This window comes from Periplaneta americana, chromosome 13 (assembly GCF_040183065.1).
Source record: "Periplaneta americana isolate PAMFEO1 chromosome 13, P.americana_PAMFEO1_priV1, whole genome shotgun sequence".
Classification (NCBI taxonomy): Eukaryota; Metazoa; Arthropoda; class Insecta; order Blattodea; family Blattidae; genus Periplaneta; species Periplaneta americana.
The window spans coordinates 123,885,046-123,897,411 of NC_091129.1; the positions used below are offsets into that span (position 1 = coordinate 123,885,046).

At 37.6% G+C, this 12,366-nt stretch overlaps 1 protein-coding gene across 1 annotated transcript in view; it reads left to right on the forward strand.

Annotated features, from left to right (window-relative positions):
• The first annotated feature begins 3,315 nt into the window (after window positions 1-3,315).
• Window positions 3,316-12,366, forward strand: part of LOC138712358 (kielin/chordin-like protein) — a 46,861-nt gene continuing 37,810 nt past the window's right edge. Inside the window, exon 1 of the mRNA XM_069844024.1 lies at window positions 3,316-3,468. Within this exon, the coding sequence (XP_069700125.1) occupies window positions 3,408-3,468 (61 nt within the window). The 5' untranslated portion in view covers window positions 3,316-3,407. The remainder of the gene's footprint in view (window positions 3,469-12,366) is intronic.

A 12,366-nucleotide genomic window follows, 5' to 3' on the forward strand; every position in this document is an offset into this window, starting at 1 on the left:
TTCAAATTTAATTTTTGTACAGAGATGATTTGAAGTTTCGAACAAACCACTAAGGCCCAATTGTATAAAACTCCCTGACTAAAGATCAATTTTGATCGAAGATCGGAAAGTGAACCGAGTTCAGACACTTCTTCTATTGTATAAAACTTTTCCGCGATCAAATTACCTTGTTTCAAATGCAATCCAAGTTCACGTGAAAAGGATTTGGCTACATCGCATAAACAGGTGAAGTATGTGATGCGCGGGCCATGTTTTACAGGTTTGTTCAGTGTTGCCAATTTAGTGACTTTAACTCTTTTTCAACGAGAATTTCTATTAACTTTTACGTGGTGTGTCTAAAAAGTTCGGTGAATGGTGTCATATCTGAACGGCAACTTGGCGCATGTGCTTGCGCATGCGCATGGTTCTTCAGAGACTTGGGGAGAATTGATACATAGCATGCAATGCATGTGACTGGCAGTGTAAACAGACTGCGACCAGTTGAACGTAGTCAGTGTGAGAGGAAGTGTCACAGCGCAATGGAGCAACGTGTAAACATCAAGTTCTGCTACAAATTGGGGAAGACTGCAACGGAGACACATGGAATGTTGGTGCAGGTGTACGAGAGGGAAGCCGTGAGCAGAAAACGTGTTTACGAAAGGTTTAAACGCTTCCGTGAAGGGAAGGAAACAATTGAGAATGAGCCTCGTTCAGGTCGGCCATCGACAAGCAGAACCCCAGAAATGATCGAGAAACTGCGACAAATGCTGGCACAAGATTGGCGACTGATTCTAAGATTGATTGCGGAGGAATTGTACATTAGCAAGGACACGGTGCACACCATCGTCCGCGATGATTTGGGTAAGCGGAAGATCTGCTCCCGATTTGTGCCGCACAAGCTCACAGACGAGCAGAAATCAAAACGGATGGAAACTTCTGGTGATTTCATTTTCATGTGTGACCAGGATCCATTGCTAAAAAGTTTGGTGAATGCTATCAGAAAACAAACAAAACAAAGATATAAACAAATTTTCTTTATTGCCCTTCAAAATAGTCGCCACCCGCTACAACACACTTTTGACAACGTTCGTACAGCTTCTGGAAACTATCAGCAAAGGCCTCCTGTGGAATCGATCGCAGAACGGCTGTCACACACGATCTTTGATGGCATTCATGTCCGCAAAACGTTCACCTTTCATGGCCGCCTTCAAGCGGGGAAACAGGAAGAAGTCCGCAGGAGCCAGATCAGGGGACTACGGAGGGTGTTCAAGAACAGTAACGATCTTCTGAGCCAGGAATTGGCGCACACGGATCGCACAGTGTGCAGGGGCATTGTCATGGAGCAGCATTCATTTTCCAGTCCTGTGCAACTCTGGCCGAACCCGCCGGATACGCTGTAGCAATCGGTTCAAAACGGACTGGTAAAATGCAGCATTAATGGTTTGACTGCAGGAACAAATTCCTTGTGGATGATGCCGTTGTTGTCGAAGAAGGCGATCAACAGTGTTTTCACCTTGGATTTTTGCAGACGGCTTTTTTTTTTTTTTTTTTTTTTTTTTTTTGTCACGGGGAAGTCGGTGAACACCATGACATCGATTGCCTTTTGATTCCGGATCGAACTGGTAGCACCAGGTCTCACTCATCTCCCGTGACGATGGTTTTCAGAAGCAATGGATCCTGGTCACACATGGAAATGAAATCACCAGAAGTTTCCATCCATTTTGCTTCCTGCTCGTCTGTGAGCTTGTGCGGCACAAATCGGGAGCAGATCTTCCGCTTACCCAAATCATCGCGGACGATGGTGTGCACCGTGTCCTTGCTAATGTACAATTCCTCCGCAATCAATCTTAGAATCAGTCGCCGATCTTGTGCCAGCATTTGTCGCAGTTTCTCGAGCATTTCTGGGGTTCTGCTTGTCGATGGCCGACCTGAACGAGGCTCATTCTCAATTGTTTCCTTCCCTTCACGGGAGCGTTTAAACCTTTCGCAAACACATTTCCTGCTCCACGGCTTCCCTCCCGTACACCTGCACCAACATTACATGTGTCTCCCTTGCAATCTTCCCCAGTTTGTAGCAGAACTTGATGTTTACACGTTGCTGCATTGCGCTGTGACACTTCCTCTCACACTGACTACGTTCAACTGGTCGCAGTCTGTTTACACTGCCAGTCACATGCATTGCATGCTGTGTATCGATTCTCCCCAAGTCTCTGAAGAACCATGCGAATGCGCAAGCATATGCGCCAAGTTGCCGTTCAGATGTGACACCATTCACCGAACTTTTTAGACACACCACGTATATTGCTTAAATTTGGATTTAGCGACCTTTTTAGCACACCATAGTGACAAAATTTAATATTTCTTTGTTGATAATGAGAAATCTAGCGACTTTCCAATTAATTTTTGGCGACTTTCCGTATACTCTGTTGGAGACACTGTTTTTTTTTGTGCATTGTAAATAATGGCGGACAATAAGAAGAAGGTTGACCGTTCTCCAAATTGTTATTATGTTATGGTGTTTGATACTGCTAAACATAAAAAAGCTGTATAAAACGACAATTTTCGTTTAGTAATACAGTTAATTGAAAATTTATGAATGTACCTATCATATACATTAATAATTAATGGTTGTTATAAACATAATATAATTATAGGTTATGTTATTTGATACTATTGAACACGATAAAGCCTTATAAAAAATAAGAATGTTTGTGTATTAAGGCAAGAAATTGAAAATATATATATATATATACACCTACCATATCTACTAATATTAATAGTAATGGTTATTCTTTTTACACAATCTGCCACTCGTATATTTCAAACAGAAAAGAAATAACTGAACTTGGATCATCTAACTTAATCGGAGAAATTTCTTCAGTCAAAGTTGACTTTAGTTTAAGACGAATTAATCTAAGATTATACTTTATACAACACAAAATTCCAAGTTCAGCTAGAACGAGGATCAATTTAACCTCTGATCTAAGATTAAATGGTTTATACAATCGGCCCTAAACCGCTGTTGAAACAGACAATATCAACTTTTCTTTTAATCATGTGTTCTACCTGAAAGATTTTAACTTCTTCAGTCACTGATCAAGTGCGACTGACTTGCTGTTAAAAAAACAAAGTTGTCCTAAAAAAGAGACCCAGTAGTTGCATTATGATCGTGTGGGTGAGAGAGACAGACGAAAGGTGTTCTGTCCCTGGATCCAACGTATTTGGGGGCTCAGGCGAGAGCTTAAAGCCTTCCACGCTGCACCTAAGAACACAAGAAATACAGAACCCGCCCCCTACAGTGACGTCATTACTGACCTCATTGCCCGTCGCGTACTGATGCGGGATTTGTGCCGTAGATAAAGTCGCGGTCCGCGCAAGAAGCAGCAGAGAGCTGTCAGCGCTTGATTCTGTCGTATCGTGTCGTCGCCATGCTGCACTCACGCGTTCTCCTCGTCTTGGCGGTCGCTGTCATCGCCGGCGCCACATCCAGTAAGTACCGAGATAAGCCATCATAAATGATAACAGATCAGCATTTCGTGCTTCATTTATATCAAATCGAGTACTTAACACCTTCTCTTGTTTTAAATGTACCCTAACGGATGTGACGTTTAGAACCGCATTTGCACCTATTTGCTGCGCTAGTGACTATCTAGAGCTGTATATGCATCTTCATTTCTTTCAACCAATAAATTAGTATCATTTACTACAAAAACATATTAGATGCATTTAAAAATGTATATGCATTAAATAATAATGAACACATTAAATATTAAAACACAAAATTAAATGAAATTTACCCCCCGTATGAACAACATTCGTGGTCGGAGGTTCAAAATTGCACTGTAGATAAGGTACGTGAAAAGAAAAAAAAAGTAACAATAAATATTCAAGTAATAAATATAGCTTAGATTACAAATAATAGCCTATGTGATAAAATAAATGTTATTCACATGTTAACGAACCCATATTTCTGACTCACTTTATAAAACTGTATTGCTTAGGCTAGTGACTGTAGTTCATTCAACGTTAAGACCCTCTCTCAACATACATATGTATTACTCCGCGCACGTGTTCGACTAACCCTACTCCAACCTGTTATGTTGCAGCTTATTTATTTCAAATATATTAGATTACAAACAATAGCCTATACTTGTTAACGAAGCTGTATTTCCTACTCACTTTATAAAGTCTACGTTAGTGACTATAGTTCATTGAACGTTAAAACTCTCTCTCAACATAAATATGTATTACTCCGCGCACGTGTTCGACTAACCCCACTCCAACCTGCCATGTTGCATCTTATTTATTTCAGGTGCATGTTTCGCATTTTTACGCCTCTGTTAACGGTAACTATGTCCAAATGAAACATTGACAACGAGTATTCACTGTTGTTAAATATGTAGAGGGAGAGGAGAGAATTTCTCGCTGACATAGCTAATAATTTTTTGTTTGTTTGTTTTTTTAAGCATGTATATCAATTATAACAAATTCAATTTTAAAGTTTAGGTTATAAGGTTATATATTGTTGTTGTTAACGTCCATTTTAATCACCATGATACTTGAAATAGTATTCTGAATTTTTGGTATCATGGTAACTCTTTGTGGCTTATCTTATGACTTAATAGCTACTAGATAATTTACAAATCAATTACAAAATCGTATTATGAAAACAATAACAGCAACAAACGTTCATGAAAACATCAAACTTTAGTATTTCTGGTATAGTTCAAAAATGAAAAGATACAGTCAAAATTTTATAATAATTACATTACTTTTATGTTAACGGATGATTTTTTTTAAGTGTTGAAATCCAGCTTATATTTACAAACAACAAGCTCACTATAAGAAATTCACTCCAGAAGAGAAAATGTTTTACCCACCGCACAGAAAATGAAAAGTAAAATTTCAGAAATGCAATTTCACGAAAAATATCGCTATTCAGGCCAGTGTGGTACCACCACCACCAACACCACTACCACCACCACCACTAATAATAATAATAATAATAATAATAATAATAATAATAATAATAATAATAATACAAAAACATTTATTCAGATTTCCTTTCCCCGATTGAGAATGAACGCAGGAACGCAAAAGTTGGGAAAAAGTCCAAAAGGGGGTAATTCTCCGGCTTCCCTCCCTTCAATTAGAAAACTGCAATATTAAAGTATCTCAACTATTTATATATTTCACAGTAATTGCCAATTTATTCGACAAACAATATTATTCGCTATCATACCTGTTATGCGTCGGCATAACAAATATTCGTTTGTCAGTAGCACAGACCATTTTTACGGACAATTTCGTTAGTGAATGGGAGAAGAGTTCGGGGCAGAAGAAGATACCAGATGATAGACGACATTAAGATATATGGAACCTAAGAGGAGACAAAGAGGAAGGCATAAAATAGGAAAGAGTGGAGAATACTGGGTTTGCAGTGAAATACCTGCTCTTGGGCAGAACACTATGAATGAAATGAATGAATGTCGTGTATAATTTTAAGAAAGAAAAAGGATACTCCACGTCTTTGCTGTAAATGATTTAAATAATTCATATAGTTCATCATTCATAATTTTGGTTTTGAATACAGGAAAAATGAGTAATCGAATGCAACTAACATTGCCGACAACGAGCAAGTCCGAATCGCGGTGAACTAAGTTCTAAGTTCTGTGAGGACACATCCGATTTCAGATGCCTAAAATATTCGGCAATAACTGAAATACATTATTTACGATATATTTATAAGCTATTACGTTACGTCCATTTTCGGCTTTCCCCTTCTCATAAGTTCCTTCAGCGGAATGGCGAAACTTGGAGTGAGACAAGTGGCCAACAGGCTTGGAGCTCACATATCCAGTTTTTCTCAGCCCCAAATCCCCTTGCAAGGACGCGTTTTCACATATATCTTAATTGTTTCTCCTCCCATTTCCTCCATTGACATTGGAATATACTGTATATTAAACAACATTTTTCGCCCTTGTTTTTTTTTAAATTTATTTATTGGTCGACTAGCAAACTTGCTATAGGCCTACAGACCACTGTCCCTTGTTTAAGAGTTGTTGTTCTGTTTAAAGTGCATACAATATAGTGCATATTCTGCATTATATTCAATTTGTAGTGTTAGCGAACTTTAAAGTTTAAAAAGGGCGATGAAAATATTTACAGTTATCTCCTTTTATTGTAACAGAAGATCGACTTGCAAACTAAATGATGGCATGGAATAATCACAATATGATTGGAATTGAAATTTACAAATATTAAAGTGAAATTGAGTAGCCCATTTCCATTTGTTTCTAGTGAGAAAACATAGGACGACATAGGAGCTGCCATAATTAGCGAGGAAAAAACAATAGTTCAGCTGCTTTTCTGAAATATTCCATCTTCTCGGGTCATTAAGTAACAAATGTAGTTATGGCTAGCTTATCTTTCCGTCTGAATGTAGGACAAGAGTCTCGTTGGGTGACCAAAGTTAATGTTCTATCCACGTGGTAAGGATAGCGAGATTTCATGCTGTAAACTTCAAACTTTCTTTGAGAGAGCAGGTTGATAACGTTATGGGTAAAGCATGGAGGGCACTTCACTTTATTATGAGAATCTTGAAAAAGGCTAGCCCCAAATCGTGGGAAATAGCATATCTAACGTTAGTGCGACCATTAATGGAATACGGTACTACATAATGGGATCCCTATAGAATATCTCAGATAAATTCCTTACAAAGAATCCAGTAGCCTATAGGACAGCTAAATTTGTTAAAGGGAAAAGAGGAGACGGGAATGATACGATAAAAGAACTTAAATGGGAAACATTGGAAAAACTAGAATAACATCATTATACAGAACACTCCGAGGTCAAAAAGCATGGGTAGACATAACGGTTCGGCTAGAAAAGCCAAGGTACTATGGTACGAACGATCATGAGTTTAAAATCAAATGTAGGAAACAGAAAACGGATGTAGGTAAATTCTCATTTTTAAATCGAACTATAAATGATTGGAATAATTCACTTGCACCGGTCTTTGAGGGCTGTCCTTCCTTAAGGAGATTTAAAAATAAATTAAGAAGTTGTGTATAAAGTGTAAATTAAAAAAAAAAAAGAGACGTTACGTTACTTAAGGTGACATGTATTTACTTAGCCTGACGAGTTATTGCCTTGGTTTGAATTGTAACTTATTTCGAAATGGCTTGTAAGAGTCTCAGACTACAAATGTTCAGATTGATGTAGTTCTGTTTATAAGTATGAGTAAGGGTGTAATTGTTTGTCTTATTTGAACTCTTGTATCAGTGATGCGTGGTGAGTCAGTGAAGTTATGGTTTACAATAGCAGTGAATAGTTTCGATCAGTGATAATTTATAGTGTGTTATATAGTGCCAGTGAAATGTGTTCTGAAGTGTCAGTGAAATGTGTCATAGTGCCAGTGCAGTGCGTGAGATGAAAGTAAAGTGAAAGGTTATCAGTATCAATGTGAAACTTATGTAGGGCCTATACATTTGTGTGGGTTGTGATATAAAATTAGGTTCACTTATTAATTAGGTTATTTTATGTATTATTAATGTAATTATTATGTATTATTTGTACTGTGTGTTTTAATTGTATTGCGTATTATTTTTATTGTAATTAAGTTACCACTGCCACCGGGTATTTGCCAGCTTGCAGTGTAAATAAATACATAGAACATATAAGTATTTCTCCTAAATATCTGCCATGAATTACAGTTCGGTAACATTAGATAAACAAGCGACTAAATAAACAAACAAAGCGCCTTAGCCGACTGAGCTACGGTACGCCGGTGGCATTTCATTTTACGAAGGCAGAACTAAATAAGTTGAAACCGCAGTTCTTTTCTGAACTTCATAATACTAAATCAGTGATTTGATGATAAACTTAGTTCATAGGTCGAAAATACATTTTCAACTACTGTATGGCCATTGATTTGAAGAACATTATAAGTTACCAGCGTTCATTAAGTGAGAATAAATTCTGAACATTGTACATTCGTCAACTTATGTTGATCATGGTTCGATGTAATCAATAGATGCTGTGTGTCCACAGGCGGTGTTGCTAACACCGGAAATCAGTGTGATATTGGCCTTCGCACCAATCGTAGATGTTTGTTTTTGGTGATGTGGGCCCCGGTGCTCGATGCCCGCCCACCAGCGCATGTTGCACTCAAGGTTCTTCTTGTAACCATGGCACTATTTCGCGATGATACAACATATCTCTGGTGATATTGTTACGTGGGACAAGGCTACCAGCACAATGGAAGACTATTTATCAACCAAGAAGGACTGTCGTTTCCAAATATAGGTCGAAAACTAGGAGAGTAAAAGTAAGTTATTAAGTTTCAAGACGTGAGTTGAAAGAACAAGAACCCTCAAAAGGCAAGTGGGAAAGAACAGTCTGAAAACATAGGGAAGTTGTGTTTGTCTTTATGAAATATTATAATGGTGCAACACGGGCGTTAACAACGAATGTTTTGGTTATTTCCTCTTCCTCTTTTAATCTCGTTCTGTCGCTTTTGGAATTCCGGTGGTTAACATACTTCCATATACCTTATATCTTCGGGCAAGAGCGATATATGTTTTAGCATCGCTTCCTGAGAAAGGACTCTAAGCCGAGGGTTCCTTTTTATAGATACATTAGCATGTGAAAGAAACATCCTCTGAATAAGAAAGAATGGGAGATAGAAGTAATAAAAGAAGGAAAAAGAACCGAGGATGATGATAAAAGAATAAATACAGGGAAATAAAAAGTAATGAATGAAACTAGAAAAAAGAATGAATGAATAAACAAAAAAGGGATAAAAGGGAAAAGAAAATGCGTTAATGCAAATGGGAGGTAGGTAAATCTAGAGCGAATTTCTGATACTTTTGGGAAAAGAACTTGATACTTTCACAATACTTTTCAGCTTTAAAGAGGTTTTTCCTTTCTTTTATTGATTCATTCTGACTTCGTTCCTTTTTTATTTTTCCTTTCTTTTGTACTTACTCTCCGTGCTCCCGATTTCAGCGTTGTCCTTGTTCGATCACTGTTTTCAAACTTCTACTTCTTGTATATTCTCGCATATACTCAGTTTTTTTTTTTTTGCTATGCTGCTTGCTTGTTAATATTATCTGACGTCACAATATGTTGCAACCCATAAACTACGTTTAGTGTTTTCAGTTTTATTACAGTTTAATCCAAAACTCGTGATACGTGAAATCTGACTGCAGATTCTGAAAGCTCGTTAAAATTTACGTATTGTACTTGAACAATATGTAAAATATTAATTATGTAATAAAATAAATTATGTAGAGAGAAAAATGTTTATTTACTTCTTAATTTAGATACAGGTTTATATTGTCTAGCTTTTACACGTACTGAGTTATTTGGTATTTAACGATGATACGCGCCAGCGTGATTTGAATTTTGTGTCTAGTGTAGACGCGTGGATAAATGTTATGCAACGTTAAAGGAGAGAAGTGGGGAGAAAAAAGGAATGAGTGAATAATAATGAAAAGAGAAAAGGAAAGAAGAAAAAAGAATGAATGACAGTACGAAAAAAGAAAATATAAATGAATGGGTAACAACAGAAAGGAAATTAGAAAGAAAGACACGGTCCATATAAATTGATAATTGGATGGAGGGATGGATGGATGGATGAATGAGTGGATGGATGGATGTATGGATGAATGAGTGGATGGATGGATGGATGGGTGGATGAGTGGATGGATGGATGAATGAGTGGATGGATAGATGAATGAGTGGATGGATAGATGGATGAATGAGTGGATGGATGGATGGATAAGTGGATGGATGGATGAATGAGTGGATGGATAGATCGATGGATGAATGAGTGGATGGATAGATGGATGGATGAATGAGTGGATGGATGGATGGATGGATGGATGGATGAATGAGTGGATGGATGGGTGGATGGATGGATGGATGGATGAATGAGTGGATGGATGGATGAGTGGATGGATGGATGGATAAATGAGTGGATGGATGGATGGATGGATGAATGAGTGGATGGATGGATGGATGGATGGATGGATGAATGAGTGTATGGGTGAATCAATGAGTGGGTGGACGAATCAGTGAATGGATGGGCGAATCAATAAGTGGATGGATGAATCAATGAGTAGATGGATGAATCAATGAGTAGATGGATGAATCAATGAGTAGATGGATGAATCAATGATTGGATTAATGAATCAATGATTGGATGAATGAATCAATTAAAGAATAGGGTAAACTAGGGTCTGTTGGACAGTCGGACATGTTGGACACTCTGTACTTTAAAGTATTACCTCGCCACTTGTGGGCACCACATTCTGCTAGAAGTTAATGACGGAAGTAGCCCCACTCGTGGCTACTTCCGTCATTGACTTCTAGCAGAATGTGGTGCCCACAAGTGGCGAGGTAACGCGTTAAAGTACAAAGTGTCCAACATGCCCGACTGTCCAACAGACCCTAGTTTACCCTAATTGAAAAAAGAAATAAATAAATTGAAAATAAGTAAAATAATGGTATAAAAAGTGCGAAGAATGCAGGAAAACGAAGCGAACAAGAACAGATAATTGCATAGAATAAATTCTTATATGAGAGATTAAAAGAATGTTTCGGGTTATGTTCAAACAATTAAATAAAGAAAGGTGAAAAATGATGGACTATTATAAGCAGGCGAATGAAATTTGAAGGATGGGCACGACTTGCTTTCTTAATATCGACATTCTTGTTTCGTTGGAGATCCTATACGTTACAGGAACGTTCTGTAATCGTAATTTATTCAACTTTTCGTTGATAACAGCTACCGGTACCTAGACATAACTTTAGATACATTTCAAGGCCAACAAAATACGTTACTCATTTGCTCATTGTGCGAATGTTACCTCAGACCTGGGATAGTATGTGATATGAGGTCTGAACTAATAAATTAGAGCAAAATGGACGAAAAATACAAACAACGGAACTGTAATACCGCGGGAAATCTTGAGAAGAAGGAAGATTTTCTGATAACTCTTGCACTCGTTGTGTTTTTTTTTTTTTTTTTTTTTTAGATTTTAGATCGTCATTGATGCCAATGCACCAACGACTTTTGGAGATGAAGCACCATCCACAAGTACTGTGTATGATTGCGGAAATCAAACGTGATCGTATTTATATCAGCGATGGATCAAAAATAATTACAAATGAACAGATAATAAAGTCCTTAGGAACTTACTTTTGGAAAGTAAAAGAAAAACGAATGAGGGAAATAAATAAGTTAAAAGATATGTAAAATAAATTTTATAATGTAAGAAGGTCTACCTACGTATATATTTTAAATAAAATGTATGTTGATAAGTGAGTGATAGCTATATGACCGGAGGTCAATGCTGTTATTCAACATTGTAACGCACTGCAGCCAAATAAATAAAACTAAAATAAATATCAGTGACGATTTCCGCGAAGTTTGAACTTCTACAAGGACCATTGATTAAAAACATAATCGAATTACCTACACCGATACTCGAGAGTCTTTGGGAATAGGTATGAGTACAAGGCAAAAAAATCCTTCATAATCATCTAGCTGTGAGGAAGATATTTGTTCGGTGGATTCCACATAATTTGACAGAAGCTGAGAAACATTTGCGTATTGTTTGGTTCACGGAAATACTTTAACAATTCAAATTCTGCTATTAATATAAGATAACGGATTTAATATGGGCATGCATGAACAAATGAGAATGCCTTAAATGAGGGAACATTGCGGGCGGTATCGACGCACCTCACATGAGGGACAAAACCGAAATCCTTGCTACAATCCTCACATGTTATACAGAAAAACGCTCCACATTTAAAGTAGAACCAATTTTGTCACTTTGCCTTACTTTTGCGAATACAACCTTATTATCTTGCAATAAGCACATTTATTTGATTTATATAATTTCTAAACGTGTTAACTTGTAAATAAAAAATGTATCCGGTAGTTTTGGAGAAATAACTTCACATATACAGTGTGTTCGGGTGATTGTGTGACAAACTTTGATGTGATAGATGGTGTCATATGGAATAACTTTTGCTTATAAACCCATATCCGGCGACACTCCAGTACGAAGCTACATGCCGTTGAAAGCAGCGAGTTTTTCCCATGACAATCTTGACTCATCCCTTTTCTGTATTAAATGCCTGGAATTACAGCAACCTGTTGAATGTATCTCCATCTTTGGTTGCGTAATACTAAGGGGTTCTTGAACGTGCTCGGCAGTCAGTGATGAGATGCAACGAGCAGAGTGGGCGTCATGTTGAGAACGCCTTGAAACCACAGGCGATGTGCTACTGGATGTTCAGTTCAAAGTGTGTCATGGCTCGCTGTATGCCGTCATGTGGCTAGCCGATGAGCCTACAGAATTCAATCTTCCT